General features: G+C 37.9%; 1 protein-coding gene across 1 annotated transcript in view; it reads left to right on the top strand.

The window, feature by feature from the left end:
• Positions 1-10,723: 10,723 nt before the first annotated feature.
• SLC6A2 (solute carrier family 6 (neurotransmitter transporter), member 2) overlaps positions 10,724-27,161 on the top strand; it is a 40,901-nt gene continuing 24,463 nt past the window's right edge. The window contains exons 1-4 of the mRNA XM_009997436.1: positions 10,724-10,849; positions 14,390-14,627; positions 25,447-25,585; positions 26,395-26,529. Of these exons, the coding sequence (XP_009995738.1) occupies positions 10,762-10,849; positions 14,390-14,627; positions 25,447-25,585; positions 26,395-26,529 (600 nt within the window). The 5' untranslated portion in view covers positions 10,724-10,761. The remainder of the gene's footprint in view (positions 10,850-14,389; positions 14,628-25,446; positions 25,586-26,394; positions 26,530-27,161) is intronic.

Raw genomic sequence — 27,161 nt, 5'->3', positions numbered from 1 at the left:
TTGTTCCCAAACAGATCCTTCTTGGATTTCCTGATTTATTTCATTTACTGGGACATGATAGGAGTGGCAGCTTTTAGGGGTGCCTAATTCACATCATGGAGCTCAGTTGTCAGCATGGCCACAAAGACAGCAAGGAGACAATCCACTGATAACAAGAAGTCACTCCCTGCACACACAGTGTGCAACATTAAAATAGTTACAGTCTCTTCACCCCAAGGAATGATACAGGAGGAAATAACTCAGCAAAGAAGGAGGTTGTTCTCTGCAGTCCCCTCAAAAATTTGCCTGTGGAAACAAGCTCCCCACAGACTTTCACCACCATACTGTATAAGCCATGTTGTTTTGTGGGGTTTTTTTCTTATCCTCTTCAATGTTAGTGTAACCCACCTTCCAGCTTTCTTGGGAGAGGTATCATTGTTTCACAACACCAGTAACAGAAAGTAAAGAGTTTCAGCGAGCAAGAACAATTAAGTATATTGGACTAAATATGATATGAGAAAGTTCAAGGACAAGTACTATCAAAATATCGAGTTGACAGATTAGCTACTAAAAAATATCTTTGCTACATGACTCTTTTACCATGCGGGACTTTGTCTCCTGATGTCCAATGAGACTGATGGTAGAAGAAAGCTCAGATGAGGAGTGAAAATAGCTGTACACAGGCTTCTTATAAATAAGATTTATCACAAAACTAAGGAATAGCTTGTGCTGTGCAGTGCTTTTGTCTCCTCTCTAAAGAGAAATGCAGATGTGTCAATGAGATCAGGAGACAAGTGTTAATGAGAAAGGAGACACTCCAGGATTTTGTTTTGGGGAAGAGTTTGATGATTTGCTCCTTTTCTGCAGCTTGTTTCTCATTTATATATGGATCTACAGCCTTAGTTACAATCAATAGATTTGTAAACCACAAGGGAGAAATCTTGACCCAGCTGAAGTCAGTGGGTGTTTTTTTTCCATTGACGTCACCAGAGCCAGGATTTCAACCCAAATAACAGACATCTTTCTCTTAAGGACTCCTAAGTAGACAGGATTTCCAGACTAAAAATTATGTGAGAAGAAAACAACAAAGTATTAAAACTATTCAGACTAAACTGATACGGAAGACTTCCACTAATAACTGATCTTTACCCAGTATAATCGCTCAGTACTTTACCTAAAAAGCAAAATGTGAAGACTTACAAAGATTATGGTAATTACTACACAACATGAATTTACTCTGTGAGAGTTAGACTATGACCTCAGCATTCTCCTATGCGGGGCTCAAGCAATTAAAAAAAGTACTATTTTAAGAAGTGCTTATTACTCCTACATTTTCGTAGAGACAAATCAGTAGGCAAGAATCTCTTTCTAGCTCTCAAGGCTAAAGAAAAAAATCTGGGAAAATACAAAGCAAGTACAAGACTAAAACCCAGCAGACAAATAAAAGGATTAGACTGGATCTTACATTTTAAGATATTTTAAATTACTCTGGGGCCTAGCCCATGGGTTTTGAACTTTTGACACTGACAGTTAGAGTAATACAGCTGCATTAATTGCTGTCCCTTGATTCTTCCCTAAAATAAAGTGACAGAAAACAGTTACAAGGCTATTCCTAAATTGCATATTAATCCTTCATTGACATACAGAGGTTGATGACAAACTCACTGTCTCTAACCCTGAATGAAGAGATTTTGAGATCTTCAGGATTTATATTTTTCCTTCTAAATACTGTTTCACAGTCACAAGATGTTAAAGGTGTTTGGAAATAAATAAAAAAATAACACTGTGATACATTGAAAACACAAAGATAAGCCACACTTGTTTATCACAAGGTCTGAGTAATCAGTGAATAAAACTGCTCCATAACCTGCTCTAGCAAAAGTTTGCACTGTGATGAAACAAGAAGGATTTTGCTTCAGATTGTTAATAGGCCTTGGCTTCATCCTGGCAGTGAGCTATGATGAGCCCTGAAGTAATTTTCACATTCTTCTGTGGTATTTCAAGCTAGGAGGCCCTGTGCAGAATGGCAGTGATGATGTACTGGACAACTTGACTAAGGGGAAAATTTACTTTGATGCTTGAAGTCTATTAGAAAAATAGTCCACTAAATAAGAACAAACATTAAGCTCAGGTTTCTAACTTAAATAAAATCATTTGTCTGATTCCCAGAGAGAAGAGGGTCACAAAATCAAGGAAAGGTGCTGCTAGCATGTACATCTGGATCGATGCAGCACTGTTGTTCCATGCTGGTCTAGGGAAGGCTCAGTTTACCCTTTGGAGCGAGGGAAGGGCAAGAAAAATTGTTCTTACAGACCTGCTGTTGCAGGGTACAAAGTTTTGCCTTCTGCCCACACAGCCCAAATTCTTAAGAGACCCCACCTGACAGCTTTCCATTGCATAGAGAATATTACCTGCACTACCCTAGGCCAAAAAGGCAGATTTATTTATTTTTTCCCAAATTGAAAGGTTTTCTCTGAAGAATTCTATGACAGTTTTTGTTAAATTCTTGTGTTCAGTGCTAATAGAAAGGCACAAAGTAAAAAAGCCACTGCCATTTGGAAGCCACTCTTGCCCAGACCTTCCAAAATTTTAGCACAATCTAACACCAAGTATAATCTTCCGTAAGAATAAGGGGGTTTTAATGTTCTAGACAATTATTCAGTAGTAGCCCTCACTGCAATGGTAAGTTTGCCAAAACCATTGCTAACAGCAGCACACACAGCTATAAAAGTTTACAAATAAATTGATGCAACATTTGCCTTATGTAAGAGACTATTTATGGCTAGATCGCATAGTATCTGTTTCAAAATATGTGCAAAATCTGTACTTGATTCTTCTCTCGCAGAATTTCAAGTCATTTACCTCCTATTGGTTTGTACATTAATCCTCTTGAAAGCTGCCTGGCACTTGTCTAGACCTGATTTAAGATACCTTAAGCACTTTGTCTTACCCTGGCACAGTTATGAATCTCATACTGCCTAAAATGGGTACTGTGTCCTCTACAAAGGCTACTTAACTTTGGGGCTGGTTTTTTATTTTGACAACCTGTAAAATAAAAGCAGAATTTTTAGGAGAAACACCCTCTATCTGAGGTTGTGGTGTGAACCCAAAATTGTACTGTTGCATGTACAGAGCAAAGCACATTCCACATGCCTTTTTCCACTGTGTGCATTAGCTGCTGTGGCTCTAATTAGCTCTGCCAGGGTAGTCATATTCCCTCATATTAGGCACCCAACACAGGGGGGATAGCTCCAAGGTGAGTCTCCCCATGTATACACTTTGCAATGTACCGCAGACAGTGAGCAGCTCCCACAAGAGCAATCCGGAGACGGACAGAGTAGAAAGATCAAAGCAAGGGCTAACACTGCCAAAATTACGGGCTGAAATCCAGAGGATTCCAGGCTCTTTTCTACTAGGTTTTAGGAACATCTCAGGGATAGAAACTCAAGCATTCCTGAAGCGTCAAATGCACAGCTCAGAAAGTGGGCACCATAACTTAATGTGGGTAATATAACTATTCAGCCTGCCAATATATGAACCTGCTACACCACAAAACACTTCTAAGTTCAGAATTTTAGACTGAAAAGCAGGAATCACTTACATTTTTAATTTGTTAGTTTAGTTCACACAGTCTAGTTAGATAATAAAAAGAAGGCTGAAACACTTGATTGCAGCACTTCAGCATCTTCACAGGATGGAAATACAAAGTATTGAGGGTATTTTAAATTATCAGGGAAAACACTGCCACAATCAAATGTCAGATACATTTGAATTTGAAACCATAATTTATTATTATTTTTTATAACACCAAAGCTATTAACCTATGAAATAAGCTGCCAGAAAAGCAAAGGATCTGCTTGGTATCTTGAAATCATTATTCTATGTTTTTTGGTCTGAAATTTTGATTTATATTAGATGGGAATCTAGATCAAACTATTTACAATGCTATTTATTTAACAATCCCTTTTGGCATCAAAATGAGATGGATCCATGAATTTTGAAAACATTAATATTAATTTACAGCTGAGTGAGACAAACAAACACAAATGAACATAGGAGTTCTCTGAAAAGGGAGACAAAACTACAACTAACAGTTTGTATCTGAACAGAAGTAAAACTGCCATTGCCAAAAATCTCTCTGGCACCAAGTGAGGACTTCCTTACACTTAAGGGACAGCTACAGCTGATTAATTAGAATTTCCTTTCATGTTCATGACTATATTTTGTACAACACAAAAAAAACCCCAAACATTTCAGTACACAAATTTAAAGGAAAACTTCTAAGTTTATGCTATTATGGATTTTCTATTGCTGGTGCAAAATTGCAGAAAACCTGGTTATCTTGATCCACAAGCTCATAGCAAAGAGCTTCTAGTGTTTTTAATTAAAACATATTTTTAGCCATGGACATTCTGCCACCAGTAAATCAGGGTACATTTTGACAGACATGTTGATTATTTTTTTTCCTCTTATTTTAGCATCTCTTAAGTTTCCAGTCATGTCTATTGTGAAGCAACAGAGTTCTCCAGCTAGAAAACTGCTCATTGACCTGCCAGTCCAGTACTACACACTTCCTCTGACCATCACCTTCCAAAGAGCCTGTGAACTGGAAAGTTTGCCATTTTATTCCCAACAGTGTCAGCTGTTCCAGGAAAGGATACTACCCCTCCTACAAACTTCATTCTATAGAACATTAATAAGAGGGATTTCATAAATCATGTAGCAAAACTCTACAAGCTGACTCCACATTCCAGCTCACTTACTCTCTCATTTCTTGTTTAAACCATCCTGACAGTTAAAAGAGAAAAAGACACAAAATCAATAAGATGGATTTGGGCAGGAATGTTAGTGGCTAGACCTTTCCACTGTTACAAACTTCAGGTTATTTACTTACCAAACTACTGTTAAAACTCACCTTGATGCCAATTCATTTATTTAGAAATGAAAGGGCCAGCTCTAATAGCAGCTCTGCTATAAAGAGGCACAATGTAAAAACAAAAGCTATCAATGCAGTCTTGTAAAGCAGAGCTTTGCACTTTCTGTGGTCACACTCATGGCAGAAGATGGAAATGGCTTCATTTCCTAAGGTAGCAGCAGTGAGAGTGTCATGAAGGTGAGCAGCAGGAACCCTCCCAGCCAAGCTCCAGAGACTGTGCTGCCACCTGGCCATCCTGGACCAACCTGATTTATGTTTTCATGAAACCACCATGTCTCTTTATTTTTTAATTTCCTATTAAGGAACACAGACCAGAGCTCTGTGCCTGTATGTTATCTTTAAACAATACACTATTGTAAATGTGATTGTTTCATTAATTTATGTAAATAGGACTTCAGCCAATGACTTGGGTGTTATTTATGAATGAATCATGCTGCTCTGAGTGGTTGGGTATATTTAACTCTCATTAATTTGTTCAAAATAACTACTAATGGGTTTCTTTAGCTCATGACTCTTGTAACAAAAAGCCAAAGAGAGGACTGGGTTTGCATGGAAGGGCTTGGGTAACCCTTTCTGTTATAACACAGTGATCAGCTTATAAATACACTGCATTTTAAGTCACTTCAAGTGATTTCAAGGCAGTAGCAGGTTAACAGCTCAAGACAAAATATGCAGGCTTCAGCTGGCGTCAGTCCATGAACAGCATTGAACCATTTCTGGAAACTATTTGTTTTCATTTTCTTTTGAGTGAAAGGAACGCTATTAAAATCAGAATTCTGGAAAAACTGAAAGCTCTGAGCCCAAATTGAGAGCAGAAATATAAACAGGTTCAAATATAAGCAATGGCTTGTTAGAGGGTGTAGCTAAATTTAAGGGCTTCAAAACAAAACATGTCACTCATGATGGTATAGCTCTGCTCGTTTTATGATTCAGAAATACTTTCCATGAAAAAGGCTGCATACTTGGAAGATTTTATTGCATACTTGGAGGATTTTATATGTGCAAAGTGCCGGTCAAGTATTTACAATAGGTCATGTGACCTGTTTTGCAGAAAAATGTTATTTTTGACTACTATAATCTATTGCTGGGTGAGTTCCACATCATCAAACACCTTCTGTTAAATTCATCATCTTGGCTTTGACACTGAGGTTATATCATGCTCCTTTGCATTTTTCCTTTGCTGTACCATGCAAGCACATTAGTTTTAATCTCTGGTCAGTAAAGACTTAGGTCTACCCTTCCACCCCTTTTTCCCAGGAGTCAGCAGCCACCTCAAGATCACCCCATTCAGAGATGCCCTCGGTGGCTGTGCAAGCCAGCTGGCAACTAGTCTGCTGAAGTGCCAGAACTAATGTTCTTGTTCTAAGAAAGTACTACCTTTCCACTTCTCTAGTTTTTCTACCAGTGGTGATCTTGTATGATGTAGATTTCAGTATCTCTGCATTGAAGACTTCCTTTTTTATTCACAAGTGTCTGCACAGACTTGATTTTCCACCCTTTTTCCTCATTGTCCAAGCAAACGTATTTCATTCTACCAACCATTTGCTGATATTGTTTGAAGTCCTACTTATTCTCTAGGGCAAAAAAAACAAGCAGTGTTCATCAGACACTCAAATTAGCTGGTATTTTAATTCACCAGTTGGGAGATCTCTGGTTTTAGATTCTTTTATTGCACAAATACTGGAAACACTCCTATCTGAAAATATAGTGCAATATGTGCTCCAAGTTTGTTGTTTTAACAAACATCCCTGCCAGTTAACATTTTGACTACGATAACCATGGTAACAAATGCAAAAGGATAACCAGCACAAACAGTTCAAAGTTGTTTCAACTATCCCTGCCCTGACCTGCTTCTCATAAGTCCATCAACAAATCCTTTTAAGATAATAGTAGCCATTTAAATTATCTTTTTATAAGTCATTAGTAAATCAGTGCTTTCTGGTATTTAGAAGAGAGATGAGACCTCCTTGTAGCACTGAGGTAGCTGTTTTTCCATTTGGGAAGCTTCCCACCCACTTGGATGTTGTGAATGCTGAAGAATAGGGGGAGGAAATGCTCTCTGCATGGATTCTGTTATACCAAAATTAAAAAAAGTTGTTTTGGCACTGAGCACAGGAATACAAAGCCTGTCTTGTATTTTGTCCTGCATTAATTAAATGTAAGGCTTTAAAAAAAAAAAAGTATGTGCACATTTCCACTTGATCTTTCACAAAGATGGTTCTTATAGGAGCTTAGGGTTTGACCTAATGTAGTTTCACATAAGACACATGGCTGTCTTAACTCCCTGTATACACTGGTACCTGAAGGGGTGTCTGTGGATCTCTGTTAAACTCTGATAACAGAGAAATGTAGCAGTTGGCAACAGCCTGGGCCAACCTGTGGCTTTTGAGATGTATGTGACTCAGTAGCAAGTCAAATACAGTTCTCACACCAGGGATGTATTGCAGATGTTAATTGCTCCAGATTTTTAGCTCTAAAAGGAAATTAGAAACCATTAGGGATTGCTGAGAGAGGTTTTACCTTGTGGATTGCAGCTGTGTGCTCAGCCCCATTCCGTCACACAGTGAGGGAGTGGAATCCCCTTGAGTGCTATCAGTGTGTTATGGCCAGTGCAGCAATCCCACAGATTGCATTCCCTCTGCTCTCTGAGGTAGGTAGGTCTTGGCAAGCTAGTCGGACGCGTTAGCCAAACTGCGTGCTCCCCAGAGTTCAGCTGTCTGGGCTGTGCAAACCTGACTGGCCCATCAGATTTATGCAATTAAATCACAGCAGGTTCTGTGGCTGGTGGCAGAGGCACCCCCTGTGCAGTCAGAGTGAGACTGATCATGTACCAGACATATGCTGTTCATAAGTGTTTGCACACCATTCTAGTTTACAGTAATTTGAATGATACTTTGACTATCATTTATTTTCATCTGAAGTGCCCAAGATCCCAGAAAGGCTTAAGTGAACATCATGAAATATGACTCTGGATATTGACTGGGAAGAGAAAAGCAAAGATCAAGATATTTACAAAATACCTGACTGGTATTTTTACCTAGTCAGAAGCTGCTAAACAAGAAGTTTCCAGAAGTCTCCAAAACATTAAGTCAACTTAACATGGCTGAGCACCCTTACTTTGATATTTATCCCCATTTCAAAATACTTCAATCATTTAGTTACCTGAAAAGTAACCCAGCTATGAAACCCTGCCATACTATGTAACTGCTTTTTGCTGGAAATTACACCACAAAATTAGTCCCTTGCGGGGGCAGGGGAAAGAAAAAAAAAGAAAGAAACCTCCTTTAACTAAAGGCTGGAATGACTCGAAGCCAGAGAGATGATGCTTAAGCAAGTATGCCTAAGTACAGTACACATCACAGTTCATTATGGTATTAGTCATACTTGGAAAACATGTTTTTTAAACTAGCATTTAATACGTATGTCCACTACACAACTTCAACATTTTCTCAAACACGAATTTCCCTATTCTGTTTGTGGCATCATGTTTTCCACACTCTCTGACATTAAAGTTATTCAAAAAGCACTCTGCCAACTCCGCACCGCCCAAATACAAGCTAGGTTTGTGAGTCAGCTCCACACACTGCAATACTAGCAAGCAAGACAAGTCTGTCACAAGAAAACTGACAGTTAAAACCACCTAAAATAATTTTTCTATATACAAGTGGAAGCAATATGTACTGTCCTAGATGGATTTAGCTGAGTATATTTCAACACTGAACTGAGTTCAGGACTGCAGGGTATCATGATTTTTGAATACCTTTTTTCTCTGCCATATTCAAACATGACAATTCAACATGACAATCATAGAACACATCTTATAAATAACATGGAAATATTATTAAAATGTGTCACTGGTGCTGTAATAGCTTACGTGAATGCAGATGGCATTCATGCTACACTCCATCTAAACATCATGAATAAGAATGTTCTTGCTCCCAAAGTGATACATCCAATGTATTTCAGCTTTTAGGATACATTATCAAGACCTTATGCTATTCTTGATTTCTGTTGATATACCTTGGCACTGTTTCAGTGCAAGATTTCAACTTGCAAATGCCTTAAATTGCAAACTTTTTGCTAATACTTTGCCCTTACCATTAATGTCACTTTCAGAAGTAGATTTGTAGTATGACTAAGAGAACAGCGTTGTGGGGGGTTTTTTCATTCTTATTCTGCAGTATATACTAAAAAATCCTGCTCTGAACAGCTGTGCTTAGCAGCTTACACTAGAAAGATCAGTGAAAAGCAAACGTAAAAGAGAAAGGAGCAACGACTCTTTAGACTTTTAAAAGCACAACAGTAGTTTCAGAAGTCGTTTTTAAACATGATATTCATTTTGCTTCCTGACATGTTTTAGATAGTTACAGTCATGCCACTAACTTTCATAGACTACACAAACCCTCTGTAAGTTCATCTATTTAGAAAAAATGCAAACTTGCTTCCTTTTGCAAGGGAAGTCTTCAAATTACTAAACTAGCACAGAAGATTTTAAAGGTTTGTAAAAGCTCCTATTGTTTGTTATTGGGAGAAATAGAAATGCTGCTGCTTTTTTCTTTGTTGTACAATTGAACCACAATTTTCACAATCTAATTTTTCATACTTAACTGCTAAGAGCACAGTTAAAGATATGTAATTACTCTGTCAGCTCTTTATTTATAAAAAAATATATATAATATTTTTTTATACAAACTAGTTTTACATTAATTGAACTGTTCTGGACCAAGTAAGCTATGTAATAAAATAGAAACTGCACTTCACAGGTATCATAAAGCAGAGGACTGACAGAGCATTCAGTTATTAAACATTACACCACCTATAAATGTTTTATAGTATCATAGGTATATGATACTACTCCCCCATGTACTGGGGGAGTCTTTCTGTGATCTGGACCATATAAACCAGACATTTTAAAGTAGTTTCTACATTAGATGATCCTTTCATATTTCAGTTGGCAACACTTTTTATTATAATAGTACTGGCTCATCAAGATTTTTCCACAGGTGACAGTTTCTCTGGTATGAACTTACAGAAGAATCCTCAAGCAAGTCAAGTTATGCAGTTTGGTAAGGTGCAAGCAGCCCCAGCACTATCCTGCTGCCATCTAACAATGCTGCACTTGAGCCCAGCAGAGAATCCAGACCAGTCCTAGCACAGGCTTCACATGAATGGCAATGAGTATTACTTGGGTTGGAGAAGGGATGCGCTGTCTAACACATTTCATAAGAATAAGGGGACTTATTGTAGCAAAAACTAAAACATGCCACACAAGCCCAAATTCCATATAATGAACCAGTAGGGATTAGTTTTCAACCCAGAGGTTCCTGCAGACACCTAACATGGGGTGACTTAAACAGCTCCTACAGGAATTTGCATTACATTTTTTTTTCCTTTGTGGCTGGCCTACATGCTCTCTTTTTAACATCTTACACACACACACACAAAAAAACACCTAAATTTTTTCAGAGTCCTTTTCTCTTTTAGCTCTGCAAGTGTGTTCCGCATTATTTTTTCTTCAGGTAGGGATTAATTTTCAAGGACATATTTATTTTCCTTTTGAAGCCAAAAAGCAGAGGGGAAGCATTAGGGGGAAATAGGAGCCATGCCCCACAATACTTCTCAGAAGTCTCTGAAACCTTAAAATTACAGGAAAGAGACAAAAGAACAGGGTTCTTCCTTCCTGGTATTTCCTTTCTACTTCCCAAAAGCAGCGGTTTTGTCTTCAGCCTGTAAAAGTAAGCAACAGAGAAAGAAAAATGTAACCAAAACATAGACTAAACTGTTCAATTATTTTCCTTCCAGGCGCTTTTCTTATTCCCTATATCCTCTTCCTAATAATTGCTGGAATGCCCCTGTTCTATATGGAATTAGCACTAGGGCAGTATAACCGAGAAGGGGCTGCCACTGTATGGAAAATCTGTCCAGTTTTCAAAGGTAAGTGTCCCTCTGCTCATTTGAATAGCATCATGTGGGTGCCATACTTGTGATCACAAAGTAAAGGTCTTCCATGTTTCCATGGACAGCATGATATTTGCTGACCTTTCCATAACCCTTGAAGTTATAAGCCTTTATGTCATCACAGGTGGAGCACAAAATGATCTTCAGGGTTATTGCTGAGAGGTGCATCAGAGAGCAATAAGGATGGGCAGTTCAGGTCTGTCCTCCCTCTCCTCTGTGTACTGGGAAGTGAGAGGAACTGGGTATCTTTAGGAGAGAGGATTGCAATGCAAACATTTAGAAATACCAAATCACATCGAGGTCAGTTCAGCCCTTTCTCCGCCACTGACTAACATACCCAAGGACTCACTTCAATTTATTGTGAGGAGCCTTCCCTGCACAAGTATGGGATAGGCTTCCCAGTAGTTAGAACACTAATGGAGTTGTAAAGACTTGTTCAGCCACTAGACTTTTAACATCACACAAAGTATCTGTGGCTCTGTACCTCAGCTTTCCTGCCTATGAAATGGGAGCAGTGATTCTGATAGACTTTGTAAAGTGGTTTTCAAATCTAGTAATGAAAAGCAAGTATTCAAACCTGAACATTACTATTACTATTCAGTGTTTTCCACTAGGGTTAACTCTCAAACATCACTGAATAAAAGGCTGTGGAGTGCTGTCTTATGCACTGAGTTGCAGCCATTCTGCAAGGAAGAAACAGATGAGGTTGGATGTTTGGATACTGATCAGAGTGTTTCTTAAAGACCCTCAAAAAATTTTGTAAGCATTGCTTACCAGCAAAAATTGTGAGTTCCCCTACTTCTACAGCAGATTATATCTAAAATCTTCTGTAAAAGCCTTTTCAATACAGAGCTATCTGAAAGGAAGCTGCTCAAGGTTGGCTGATCTTAGAAGTTTAAAATTCAGATTATGTTCATCCCATGACATACAAAAGCTGAAGAGCTTCACAACAGCAATCCAAACTTGGCAAATCCAATGCTTGGATATAGGTTGCACTGAGTAAATGTTAGTTGTCCTTCTCAGAATACAGCTTTCTTCTTCAATGAGGTTAGTGCTGCAGAATAGGAAAACTGCAGGTTGTTTTCTTACCAAAACCAAAACTGAGGAAAATCAGAGATGTAATAAAAGACAAAGAAGCAAGCCCCAAAATCTGGAGGTCAATTCACATAGATTTACCTAGCCCTTCTAATAAACCTAGCACTCAGGAATCTGAAGACCCTTGCTCAATCAAAATTTCTGCTGGCATCAGTTAACACTTTTGGGAGGAACATAGATTTTGAAAGCCTAAATGCAAAATTTAGACCATGAGGATCTCAAAGTTTTTGACCCACTCTGCTCAGAGGTACTCCATTGACTTCAGGATTGAAAAAATAATGAGAAAGGAAATACAGCTTATTTCATTTATAGTCTTACTGACATTCCATCTGTTCCTAAGTTGTTACTAGAATATCATAATTTCTTCGATTCTCAAAAAGTAATTAGTATGGAGCTGCATTTGCATCTCAGTACTAGTGTAAACTCAGTACTTTGAAAGTTTTGACTAAATCTTCTGATAACATGTAAACAGATTTAATTGCTCAACTCATAATGCTTCTGAATTGTTTCTGGGATAATTCAAATCTCTTGCTCAAATGAAAAGTATACAGTTTACGCATATTTATAACAGCTTCTCTAAATGAGCAGCACTATAGTACTAATTTTAGCTATGATTATTATTGCAGTGAACTCTGAGGACTGTGCTGCAAATGAGATGCTCTCATACTGCTTGCTATTAAAAATATACCCTGTAACCTTTACAACACAGTCTGTTTTCATCTCTTCATTTTTCAAGGTCTATTTTAGAGTGTGGGTGGTGCAGCATTACTTTTATGAGAAGTTAAACCTAGAAACATGAAGGCAAATTAATTTCTGAACATTCTTATGATTTCAAGAGTGACATTTAAGTTACATTTGATCCATTTTTTTTACATCTTTTAAATATCCAACATTGTCCTCCTGAATTGGAGGAATTTCAGGAACACTTTTTTTAAACAGAATAATCCCATTTCAGTGCAAAAGAAATTATTCATACTTAGTATTTTTAAATTCGCATTAATATTTAAGAATTATCTTCTTGGGTGATTCCCCATCCCCCTGTTCTATTGATCACAAGGTATCACTAAGCATTTGAGTGTTGGTGTACTGGACTCAATTAAGCACCAATTATCATCTTTACTTTCACAATCTTTTCCCTAATGTTAGGGATGAAAAAAACTGGCCTGTGTATTAAAAGCCTCCTGAAGAACAAAGAGAAACTTTAGTATATGCAGCTGTCTTTGAAATGCCAGCTTCTTCAGGGTCAGCATCTGTTCCTTATGCAAATTATAAACCAAGGAGTAATAATCACTGTGTGCTACTTCTTTGCTTCGTCAAGAAATATGAAAGCCTAATAATCTCCAACTGCTAGACCTCCAATGCAGTATCTCCAAAAAAGTTAAACTGAAAAAAATTAAAAGGACAGCACTTAGGTGCTGTGACAGTAAGTGATGGTAGCCCTAAAACAGCTGTAGTCCCTACCTGTAACATGTCATACACACAACTTTGGAGTAGGACAATCCTGCATGCAGAGTAAAGGAAGACTGAAGTAAGCCAAGGTAAAGCCAGCTTCTGGAACAATCCTGGCATAAAACTTTTGTTCTTCTCTGACATTAATACCGAAGCTTCCTGCCAAACCATTGGAAAATGTTCAATTTCATGAGGATAACATGCACTCTCTGGGGTTCACTAGTTAAAGGCATCCTCAAAGCACGCTTCACAGTAGGCAAAAATACAAAACAAATGTTCAAAGTCAAAAGAGAATGCTTACAGCAGGGATTCTGTAAATCCTGGGGAGACTGTGAAATGAAGGTCCATACACAGCTTAGCCCCAAGCTTGATATTCACCAGGATTTACTGAGAACCACTTGGAGTTCCTCAGTGGAACAGCACAGACTGTTTGATGCATGTTCTGGACTTAGTTATAAGCTGATGGAAACCAGTCTGGAGAGTAACAATGGGAAAGAAACAGGAGAGGGATCAGTGTCTGTTCCTAACTAGCTCAGGATGGGAACGTGAGGCACAGGGAAATTTCACTTAAGTCTCGAGCTTTACTTTTCCAAGAAAAGTTGCCAAGGACTCTGACATTATGAAGTGAGTTTCACTCCTAACATGGGCTTGCAGTCTTCTGCACTGGAAATAAATCAGCAATCAAGTTGTATAAGAGCAATTTTTGACATTACACTGCTTAATTTATTTTTCTGGCATACAACTGGATTTGCTAAAAGCCAGTCATTTTTCAAAATCATTAATGTAATTTTTTTGTTTTAAAGTTAGTGACACTGTGTACACATGTGTGTATGTAAACTTCAAAAATTCCTTTTGTTGGTCTGAAGATCTAAAATTAATGTGTAACCATGTATGGCCAAGTTTAACTACAGTGTTTGCATATACTATTGCATGCAAAAAGCAATGTATAATCTAGTTTTCCTCTGTCTTTAGGTGTAGGCTATGCAGTGATACTCATTGCTCTTTACGTGGGTTTCTACTACAATGTTATCATCGCTTGGTCTCTGTATTATCTGTTTTCATCATTCACCTTTGAGCTCCCATGGACAAACTGCGACAACAGCTGGAATAGCCCAAACTGTACAGATCCCAAACTCTTCAATGCATCAGTGCTTGGCAATGGTACCAAATACTCAAAGTACAAGCTCACTCCTGCAGCAGAATTTTATGAGTAAGTGTTGACTTGATTTCCCTGTTTATTCAAAATTCTATGTCTATGCATGTTTCCTCTGGAAGGTAAATTACCTCAGTATCCAGCCTCTAAAATAAGCACTAGAAGACTAAGGTTAAAATGCAGTTGTAACGCTGATCTGTACTCCTGTGTGACTAAGACTCTTGCCTCTGAAAGCTTTGGTTTCTCCTGTACAAATGCAACACCAACACAAATGTTCCCTGATGTAACACTTTTCCTTGAACCAGTTTTGCCAGGGCAAGGAACCACAGCAATATTCTGGCAAAGAAGATGGCATGCCAAAACTGAGCTGACCTTAAGGCTTTAAAATATTAATTTGTTCAATAGACTTGGTCTGTTTCTCTACATGCAATAGCATCTCAGAGCAGCCCTCTGTTTGCTCAGCTGCTTCTTAAGTGCAATGAAATGAGATGAAGCACTGAGCAGGGAGGAGAGCACCACAGCTACAAGTCCATCTTTCTACAATTCCTAAGCAAAAAAGCATTCAGCAATATGGGTCAAAACAGATAGAGGCACACTCAAATCGACACTGGAAATCAACCCCAAAAAGCTATATAAAATAACAACTGAATATATCAATCTGTGTATAAATAACTGCACTATGGACCTTCAGGGGAAAATGGAATTTATTTAAGATTAAGAATGAAGGGTGGATATCAGGGTAATTGTACCAACTGCGGTTGGGAGCAGAGGGATATCAGGGCACACACCTGCTGAGCAGTAAGTCCAATCCTATAGAAAGAAATGGAATCTTGACATAAATAACTGTGTGTTACACCCTGCCTGGTTACAGTAGTGATCTTGAGGGCTGTGTTTATAGCTCTGAAACATTTGTGGTTGCTATTGCTCCTCTGAAGACAGCACAGTGCAAGATCAGTAGTGATACACAAACTGTTGGCAAGGGTTTGGGTAAACTAAACGCAGTGCTTTGAAAACAATAAGGAGGGTGGAGTTCAAAGGAACTCCCTACAATGACAAATAATGACAGCTAGGAAATCTACTGCCTTTACAAAGACAAAGTGATGTGTTTGTAACTCAAATGCAAAAAAACATAATTTATAGCAAAGGCTCTATACCCATGTAGACAGTTAAAGAACCTGACATCAAAGTGAAATATAAGAAATCATACATTTCAGCATCTTCAGACAAAGAACTGCATTATTACAGAACTTGAATGTGAACAGCATTTAAAAAATATTTTCTTTATAATCTTCTTGTGCTTAAATCTTTATATAGTAAAATACAATCCTTATATTCCTGCTTTGCTCCTTTATGATTTAAAGTGGTTCTATTCATTTTTGTTTCTCACGTAATACTTGGAGTATGAATTTTAATTTGTATTGAGTGATGTAGTGGTAGAATTTATTTAAAATGTTTTTATTTATTTCCAGTGATCTAAGGAACAGCTAAATTTGTGATTCTGTCAGTACATTGAAACATTAGGGTTACCTTACCATGAAATAGATTCAAGGTGCAGTTTTTAGAAGGTAAGAATAAAAAAGGGAATTTTACATTTCATTAGGGTTTAATCCCTTGATTAGAGCAGTAACTAAGTCCCTAGGCCCTATACTTATTAGCAACTAGATTATATTGCAAAAATGAGAAGAATAACCACTTGAGTAAAACAGTCTATAACATCTGCTTCCTCAGCTGTAAAAACAAGGAATCACAAGGGGTATTATGTTCACTTATCCACTGTTCGGATTAGCTCACCAAGTCCAGCTGTACAGCCCAGGTGTGGACCCAAACTGTGCAAAGTTTTAGTGTATCCAGATCCAACCTAATAACAACAGCCCAATGAGGAACACAGTGATTCTTCTCTTATATCAAATAACCAAACTCATTCTCATGGTCCTTTTACAACAGGGAGAGCTGAACCTTCTGATTGGAAAGTTTCATATTATACACAACAGGGTCAGGAAAGAGAAGTGATAATTTAGTGTTAAATTTGCATCAGTATGAGTTTACAAAATGATGCACCATTTTTGGATGCAGCTTATTGTTAAATAACAGTTCAAGTAATGATCTTGGCTAGCTAAATTCCCTCTGAAAAACCCCTCAAGTAAAGACTAAATGTTCCTTTTAAGAATATGGGATGTCCTTATATCACCTTGCACTATTGCTTCTGTCACTGCTGACCTTGATTCAAGTGTCTGTGTAGGACTCACACCTGATGGTTTCTGGTAAAGAGCTGTTAGTCACTTGCAATCAACAGATTCTTGCCAGAGGAGAACTACAGTTCCTGACAATAGTTTGTGTTATGTCAGTCTATTCCTTACAGCTGGAAACCCTAAATTAGCAACTGGATAGATAATTGACCTTCCTCAATAATACTGTTGGTGAGTAAGAGTTTTTAAGTAACAGCATCATGAAGACTCTAGCTTCCAAATTCTATTATTGTGATTACTTTATTAAGGTTTGTACTGCTATCCAGTGTTGCCAGATATTAGCAACAACAGACACTATTACCTTTTGTGCAATAGATTTAATATGGCAGATTTCAGTTATATAGGGAATCAAGGAAATAGACCAGCTACTTTGATACCAGAGGGAGATCGAACTATGAACTCAAACTTCAGTGGGATACCTATGAAAGCCCAGCCTCTGCACTAACACAAGATATTATAATTATCATTATTAAAATGGGAATTGAAAACAATAATAGCACTGGTGACCACTATAAAAATATCACTGAAACAGAGTATGTTTGTCAGTAGAAGTGAAAATAGGTTCCATTATTCTCCTCATCACTATCAAGGCATATGGGAGACTGTCCAGTCTGGAGTACTGGGGCCACATTTTCAACCACAGTAACCAGTGTAACAGAAACTTGGTGCTCTGTGTTACTGGGATGCACTGCAATATTTTTTTTGGAAGAACACAAGTATGTCACTGCAAAACAAGCCTCCTATCACTCCTATTTAAGTATTTTATCTGAATGCAGGCATACTTTGTATTTGCTGTCTCCATTCTCGTGCCTGGGAAAAGTTTATCATCTTGCTTTCATTTACACTGACAATTAAAAAATACCAGTTCAGAGGAACAAAAGCACCACTCTTCTCACAAGGTACTGTTCCTCAAAAAAAATCATTATCTGTTGTAGGAACAAATCCTGGCAATTTTTAAAATAAAACAGTGTAATTGTCAACAAATTTATTGTGATATAACTACTTTCCTCTCATAGTATTTTTTCTCAGGGCTATAATCCATCCTTTCAACGTAAGGAATAAACCACATTTTTGCAGGGAAATTTCTGTGCCAGACTCAGAAAAGGAAATTCACAGAATTCACAAGTCTCCCCAGATGTGAGTAATTGCTAAAAGTTACCTAAGAACAAGGAATAAAGAGAGATCTTAGTCACAGCAGTCTACATCTATCATATTTATGAACATAAATTTATGAGGAGTGTGTGAACCAAGAACAGCCTGAAAAAATCCTCACCCAATAAAGTAAAGGTTACTTTTAAAGACCAACAAGCTTGTGCTTTGGGGTATAAGTGTACACAGGAAATACCACCACAGATTAAAGAGTCCACACAGGTCAGTAACACATCAAATGGAGCAATCAACAATATGTGCTCCAAAGGAAGATCCAAGACCCTATCCCCATAAAACAGTTGTGAAGCATCCTGTCCCAAAAGAGAAAAAAAAATAATTCAAAAGTAAGCATAAGCAATTCTGCTTCTAAATGCTTACAAAAACTGAATCAGACAAGAACTAATGAAAATGGATAACTCTATATTCTGCTAATTACATCTGGTGAAAAAAGACTCTAAACTCATGTTAAACATAATCAGTTCTCAATATTATACTGCTTTCCTGGACAACAAACCTCCATTAAATACATCTGAAGCTTCTTTAAGAGGTTTCTTTTAACATCTATACCTTATCAGCTAGAGTGTTTGTAAGAAATGAGAAACTAAGAACCTCTCTAGGCTTCTGGACTTATTAATCTTTTGCATTTAATTGAAAGGAAAGTTGTCAGATGTTTCTGACAGATTTGAAGTTGAGAAGCAGTCATCTATTTACCTTTATAAAGATCACACAGTTGTAGACTAATAATTATTCTGCCATGTTCTGCACCTTCACCCCTAGAAAATCCCCCCTGAATGTAAAGAGAGCTTCTCTGATTTCAGTGAGCTTAGAATCAGGTACATTATTAAATACTCCATATGGGAAATTTATAGCCACATTGCTGAAACAGCATCAAGGAAGCTGCTTTAGAAATCAATTCTGTATCAACTGCTCAGGCACATTTAGGAAATGTTTGGGTGCATTGTTAGAACATTCATAGTCTGAGACTAACATACTTGCATCCTAACACATTGCATATTTTCTTTTTGACTGAGTTAACTTTTTTGGTCTCAACTACATAACTCAGTCTTTCCCTTTTTGACTCATTGCACAGAAATATCTGGTACAAGTATTTCTGTGCATGAAATAAAAACAGCTTTTCACATATGTTCACATCTCCACATTTGTTGACCATTTACTTACACAAAGATAAAAGAAATTCCATGTGACTACAGTGGAAGTCAATTAATATAAGTGTATACACATGTTCTTACGCTTTGGACAACTTTATGGAAATGATTCCGAAACAACAACACGCCCTTGTGTAGCAAGTCCAGAAGACTGGAAGAATTAACACTTTGCCAACTTCAGTTTGCAGGGGAGGGGTTTTAGATAATTGCTAATGTCAAGAGCTGCATGTTATGCTGCACACAAATGGCTTGCTTTGTGCTACCTTGCAGGAGAAATTTTAACTGCTTTTCTTTAAATACATAATCCTACATAGTTTAGTAGTGGTACCAGGCTCTGAGCAATAATTACAGCATCTGAGGTGAGTGCTATAGCACCTTCCCTGTATTAACTTGCATTTCGCATACTGGCAAGCAGAAGCAGAACCTTTGTCTGTGGAACATCTCCACCTGCACATATTGCTCAAGGCCAAGCCAATAGAAATACCACATACAACTAAACACCCACTAATTCATATTCACCTTTTTCTCATGAAACGCTCTCTATGACACAAACTGCTGACATAGTATTACCACTAGTGTTTTATGCGTTGCTTCCTACAGGGAAGGTGTTTGCTTATCCAAAACTATCACATATAAGCATTAAAGATTACAAATTTAACCTCACTGTATAAAGGACCCAGCATTACAACAAATGTCAAACAATGACATGAGCATTTTGTTTAAATGTATCGGTAGTCCTATGTTTGTGGTGCATGGGTCTGGTTGACATTGTCCTGGCAACTGTGTGTCTTTCCATGCAGCTCTTCTGAAATCCGTAAAGCTTTGTGAAAGCTCAACAGCTGCTTTGGAGAGGTTGGGGCTCCTCCATAACCCTCTTTAGGGCCATGTATGGCCCACGGAGAGTGGTGACTGAAACACCATTGAACTTGCTGACCAAGGGTTGGCACAGTTAGAAGCCTGTGCTCTAACTGCTTTGTCATCTATCCTCAAACAAACTTTTTCAGTTCAGTATCAATTAGATCTACAGAGGGATGAAATTCAAGAGTTTCCATTCTATCTGCAAATCTCAATACAATGGGTTTAAAAAAGGAGATTTTTATAACCTTCTTTTTCTTTTTTCATAATGCTTTGCAGACTTGAATGTACTGAAGTGTGGCACAAATAGCATGGGAGGTCAGAATTCCTAAATTAATGGGAGGATTAAGTGGGGTAAGGACTTAAGTGAGTTGAGATAAATGTGAGATTAAGAGTTTAGTTCAAAAGGCCACGTATAAATCCAGGATTATGATGAATCAGAAATACCATTTCATTCAGTACAAATAATAAATATGACAACCAGGGTGCCAGTGGTACATCATCTTTCTGTAAGTGATTCCCAAAATGTAGTTTGAAGTCCATTACATAGCTCCATTCTCCAACACAAGAGGGAGCTGAAATATCTTGAGAAATAGACAAAAACAGACAACAGAGGTGTTGGCAAAAGGCAGTACGGCATCCAGCAGAGCTGGAGTAACTACACTCAGCGGAACCCAACTGCTGCAGAGCCGCTGGCACACCTCTGAAGCATGCCTAGCTCTCCAGGGGAAGGGAGAGGTATGTAGTGCACATTTAGCACCAGGCTATCCTGCTCTTGGCTGGAGGAAAGCACTCTCCTGGAGCCAAGGTAATCCTTCTGCATTGTAGCGATGCCATGCCCAAAGGCACCTAAGGAGTGCAGGCAGCAGCTCTATGTATGGCAGAGCTGGGTCTTAACCAGAACAACCCTGTTACACTTTGCTGACCTTGTGTAGAGCCACTCTGCTGTCTCTGCACTGCACCCCTAGCCCCAGAACTGCAGTGAGTCAACTGGTGTTCAACCTGCATGGAGCCAGCTCAAGTCTGCCTCTCACAGCTCTGGATGTACACCTTGGAGACAAACTGCTGTGGGAACAGTACAGCTGAATTTAAGCAGTGCTGTACCTGAAGTAAAATAACATGGAGCCTGGCAAACTGTGTGCAAAGAGCTCCATCCCCAGCTGCCTGAAGCAGATAATCTAGCCTTCCACAGATAAAAGAATCAACTGCATTTTACACTCTGAAGGAAACTGGCAGCAATGATAAATGATTTATGGTTGCCCAAATATATAACACAAGAGATGCATGTAGGAGAGCCTTGTAATTGAGTACAATTACCATGCTTCAAATTGCCTTCTAAATTGAGTATGTAATGTAATTTCTATAGATTGCACGCTGTATATACTGACAGTCCATTTAGCACCTTCAATCTACAATTTACATTAAGTCTTAAATCATAAAAACCTAGTAACTACCAGAATAGGGAACCAAACTCAGGAGACCAGGACTATAACTATTTATATCTTAGCTAATTTCCAAATACTTATTCTATGCAAGCCATTTAGGTTTGATCTCCTAAAAATAACTACTAATTTTTAGAAGTATTTGGAAGTTCTTAGAATTACTTAATATGTTAACAAACACATTTTTTAGTATCATACTAATTTGCTGACAAGTCGATGACACTTTTGCAATCTGAGCAAATTGTATACAACACATCTCATAATTGCTCAGATGAATGACACTTCTATAATCATGTCACATTTAGGTAAAGAACTTTTGCCTTTAATAAAAAGACAAAGAATCAGCCTCTAGAATTGTGTAATCATATTTGAGTTAAAATGCAAAATTATAATTGATTTGAGATTGGAAAAAAGGAGGACTACTCCAAGATCTTTAACTTGAGCTGCTTGTACAAATCCTTTTAAATTTCCAAAATACAATTGTGTAAATATCCCTAGGGATTAATAATACAAAAGGCTTCTCACAAAGTCCTTAGAAAGCACTAGTATGATAAAAAAGTCTAGGAGAATTCTACACCTGAAACTCTTATCTCCTGTTTTCTGGCTGTGGATTAAAGGAGTTGGAGTGAACAGGATACAGACTAGTTTTCAGATCATGACCCTTGACATTTCTTTTTGCTTTGGTTTGGTTCATACTGTTTATACTCAAATATCACTTCCATAAAGAGTATGTTCTGAATTGCTCAGAGTGGAGACAAAGTAAAGGTTTATAATAATCCTTATTTTATAGATGGGAACACTAAGACACAGAGAAGGATTTATTGGTTCCAACACTACCTATTATTAGAACAATGACTGGATTCTTCACTTACTGAGTCCCACAAAGCAGCTGCCCTCCTGCCTCCTCAATAATGTGTCTTTAGTAAGGTTTATTTGTGAATACCAAATAGCTGGGCTTCCTATTAACTCTTTGTGATCTGACACCAAATTAAAGAGGACTCACGTGCTGTGCAAAGACAAAACAGAAGACAGCGAACTCATTGCTGTTTGCCAGTATTAACAGAGGTGAACTGTTTCCCTTCAGCTGAATGCAGTGTGGAAGTAAGGAAAGAACTGCTGCCAGAGTTATTGGGTGACTAGGGAAATCTTCCCAGAAGAGAGTAAAGGGAAGGAGAGGACCAGAAGAAATCTCCCTAAGAGAGAAACCAGGATCTCTGAACATAGCTTCAACCTGAAATCCCTTCATGTTCTTGCTCCTTTTGCAGATAGGCAGAAAGACTCTTGGGACTCATATTTACAGTGATGTACAGTCTCAAAGTCATTGCAAATGTAATTTACACTCTTTTACACAGAAAGCAGTCTTAGCATAAATCAGACTCCTTTGCACAAATCCCTGAATAATATTAGTTTTTTTAAAAAGGTAATTTCTTCTCTCTAGCGTATGTTCTTTTATTCTTGGTGCCGTACTAACTAAATATTGCTAGAGCTCTGACTAGAATATCAGAAAGCTTACACAATTTATTAGCTCCTCTTGTATTTTGCTCAGCATAATATAATAGGTCCTTTTCCAACTTTCTGTTGGCTCCATCTGTTATTATTTTCTGTCTTTCCCCATAACATTTGCTTGTCCTTTTGGCATATATTTTTAATCTACTTTCCTTCTTTTCTCAATAACAAACAGGCAAAATAGTAATTCTAGTTGTTTTACTGCCTCTGATTTTTCCTTTCTGTTTGACTCAGCGTTATGAATTTTGAGAGTTTATTTTGTTAGCAGAATTGGACAAATTGGCTTTTACTTTAAACATTCTCAGTAACTTTGGACATAATTTAAAAAACAGATAACATGTTAATGCCAGTTGGTGCTGTATCTCCTCCAATTCCCTGGCTTAGGGATTTTAGAGAGATCAGTTTATACCATCTTATCTATGACTTGTACATGTCCCATTGCGAAATGGAACAATCCTGCAGCTAGTGAAGGCAAACTCAACTCAGGAATAGATGTTGGCCATGTTCCATTGTTCTGCTGTAATATACAAAGGCTCAAAATTCAGGTGTTTTGACCTCAGAACTTCATGAATGTGAAATCTTGCAGTCTCTTATAGTCTTCCTTCCTTCATATTTTCCTCTTTGTATAAGACAATGACTGGGTATAATCTAAATTATAAATCATGGATTTATCACTCAACCTGCCTTAACAGAGACATGCTAAAAACAGCCTCAGTTGCTCCTGAGATAAGTACTCCTTGATGTGAAACATAATTGTGTCATAGTTGAGCTAACTAGATTTTTTATAGCATAACTGGTGTATGGTAACTGATATGAATAAGATTAATACAAAGTTCTTTTCGAATCTGCCCTTCTCCAAAAATTACTTGTTCAAACAACATTATAGTCTGGTATCTTTCAAACAAAGATGGTTTAGCCTTCTCATACATCTCTTCAGATGTCAGCACATTTTAACCTAAATCACGGTCTAGCATTAGACTTTTTTTATATTTTATATTGATACTGGAACAGAAATGTAGCTTCTAATAGGTAAACATTCCCAAACTACAGTCCAACAACCCTTAAAAAAAAAAAAAAAAAAAAGGCATATTTTTGAAAACTTCTATGACATATTGTCATAGAGAGAAGAAAAACAAAAAAGAAAAAAAAAAGAAAAGGAAGCAAAACTTGCCAGAATTACAGCTCAGAAACAGCAGCTGTCTATAAAGATTTCCTTGCTTAGCTGCCCAGTTTCACATCTGTTTTGACTGGTTACAAAACTATTTTCCTCTTCCTATATAAGATCCCTTACACCGATTAAGGGAGCAGAACTCTTGGAATAGAGATTCTCCTAAAAATCCTGGGAATCCCACATTTAACTGGCAGTTCTGGCAGGTGTTTCAAACAGTAAGACACATTCCTGGCTGGTTCTTGGAAAGCAAACACAAAAGGAAGCAGGCTGCTTTACATATCCAGAAAAATATTTTGGCCAGAAAACGAAAAAAGTTAAATGGGCACAAAGAATGTAAGTTCAGAATCAGTTTTCCTGAGCAGACATCTACATATCATAATCCAGCAACACCCAGCTCAGATAGAGATAGCAGTGTAACTGTGATAGCACCCTCCTGAGATCCTGGATCAAACATTCTGATAAGAACCCTGTGAAGCTTTTCCTGGCTCCACTTACTCCTGTCCAAGCCAGTAAGTTTAGAATGAAATCAAGCATCCCTGCCCAGTGTTGATATCACCTGTCAAACTCTCTTTTCTATACTTCAGTCTGTTTCACTGTATAGATCTCAAAGGAATTAACCTGTTCCAGTAAGCAGCAGAATTTCCTCTGCTATCAATCTACTGTCTCTGAACAACTCAGAGCACCATATCCAATTTAAATTTACGAACTGTTGCTTTTCCTATCAAAACACTTTTTCCATTTAGAGCCTCACAACAGCCTATTAAAAAAGTAGTTGAAAGTAACTTTGTAACAGCTCGAGTTGTAGGAAGCCAGCTGTTTGCTTGTCTAAAATCACAAAAAAATTGGGTTGGAAGAGATCTCTGAAGATCTTCTAATACAACTCCTTAACCAAAAATCAAAGCCAAATTCAAAAGTAAATCAGTCTGCTCAAGACTCTTGCTGGCCAAGTCTTAAAAATCTCCAAGGATGGGGATTCTGCAGCCTCTCTGGGCATCTGTTCACTGTTCCAGCAAGAATCAACAAATTACACTTCCAAAATCCCCAAACACTTCCAGTGAAGGAGAGTGCTATCATTACGGCACTATGGTGCTAAACTGACACTGATGAGTGTCAACAAGTGAGACCATAAAAGTCATTGTGGGAAGAAGCACAATACTTCAAGTATTGCTTCAAGAAGCACAAGTATTTCAAGCACAGAACAAACTTCAGTAACTGCTAGCCATGTCAGAAGAGCAGCTGCTATTGCAGCGCAGCATCCACTTCTACTGCCCACAGGATGAGATACGTAAAAACCTCTTTCCCCAAGTGACTTCACTTTGTTTCTGTGTATCTGATATGTAGGCGAGGAGTTCTGCACCTGCACGAAAGCCGTGGAATACATGACCTTGGCTTGCCTCGTTGGCAACTTTCCCTGTGCCTCTTGGTGGTGGTAATCATTCTTTTCTTTAGTCTGTGGAAAGGCGTGAAGACTTCAGGAAAGGTAGAGCTCATATTGTCCTTTTATCTTCACTACATTCTTTGTCACCTTTAAGAAGTCCCCTAACTTTAGAAAGCAAGAGAATAAAATCACTGCTTTTGCAGGGTCATTGGGGACCAATCCATGTAAAAGGTCTTCATATATGTACAGTGGAAATACACAACTCAGATTCAGCCTTTATTTTATTTAGAAGTTTTGCTTGTGAGATTATCTAATTGGAAGTTTATTTGCATATTATTTTCAATTCAGCATTACTGGTCTCAGCCAGAAAATATATTTAAAGACCTTTAATTGTCTTAAATATGCCTCCTGTTCTTAGCCAAATGTACTGGTGCTTTGATGGTTTAAGATGCTTTGGTTTTATTATTTAAAAAATGCCACAACAAGAGAAATACCTGATGAAATTAATTTGAAATTCCTCTCTGACATCCCTCAGAAAATACCCCAAGAGACATTCTAGGGTTGGATACATCTGAGAGCTTTTAGTACACTTTCACTAAAGCATCACCTAACAACAGGAAATGACTGCATTTGGATAGTAAACAAATATACAGAGCTGAACAGCTAATCAGCAGTCTAACACACATTGCTAACTACAAGCACTCCACATCTGTTTGTCAAAACTGTCTCCTACTGGTATCTGTAAACATACAGGCTCACAATCATCAAAGAGCATTTTCCCCCAAGATTTCCTTTATAGCCTCTCCATCAAACTAAATGGACAAAACCAAGAAAGTACCAGCTGTATTTTTCACACATTCTTAAAGCTTCTGTACCAGCTGATTAGCCTTTGGGATCTCTGTTGTCTGCAGGTTGTTTGGATAACAGCCACTTTGCCTTATGTTGTATTATTTGTCTTGTTAATACATGGAATAACCCTGCCTGGTGCATACAATGGAATAAATGCATACCTGCACATAGATTTCAGAAGATTAAAAGAAGCCACAGTAAGTGTACTTTTCTGCTTATATTCCCGTGTTATTATTAAACCTGTTGCCCCTGTAATGAAAACTGAAAATATTAGATCTAATTTCTGAAATTATGTAGCAACACCTCCACTTTTTCATAAGTCCACTGTCCCTAACAGTCCAACTTTCCAACACTGTCCACAACAGAACTATCTCAGTCTGAACCTAAACTGCTCTGCCAATGCTCTTCACAAAGACCTTACAATATCCTGATCAATGTCAAGATCTACCTCATTTTATAAGACCACATACTGCAAAGCACTGAGCAATCCCTGAGACATCCCATTTTCAGGGATACTGAATCCACAAAGGGTCTCTATTAAAAAAGTATGAGAAAAATATTCCACTGAGGACCTCTTAACTAGACCAATGCTGAGCTCTGTTCCCTGCTGAAAGTCCAGAAGCCACAAACCATAATACTCTCCACTGCACAAATGACATATTAAACTTGCGTGTAAAACAGCAGCAATACTTCTGTCCTGCTAAAAGAATCAGCAATAAATACAGAGTTGTATCAGACATGAGGAAGACTCTCACTTTTTCATACACCTGAGCAAGTTTTCAGAAGATTATATAGCCGGGGGGGGGGGGGGGCAAATTTCCTCTCCGCA

The sequence above is a fragment of the Chaetura pelagica genome, unplaced genomic scaffold (assembly GCF_000747805.2).
Source record: "Chaetura pelagica isolate M959 unplaced genomic scaffold, ChaPel_1.0 scaffold425, whole genome shotgun sequence".
Taxonomy (NCBI): domain Eukaryota; kingdom Metazoa; phylum Chordata; class Aves; order Apodiformes; family Apodidae; genus Chaetura; species Chaetura pelagica.
Note: the sequence above shows the minus strand (reverse complement) of the source record. Positions and strands in the feature narration are given on the sequence as shown.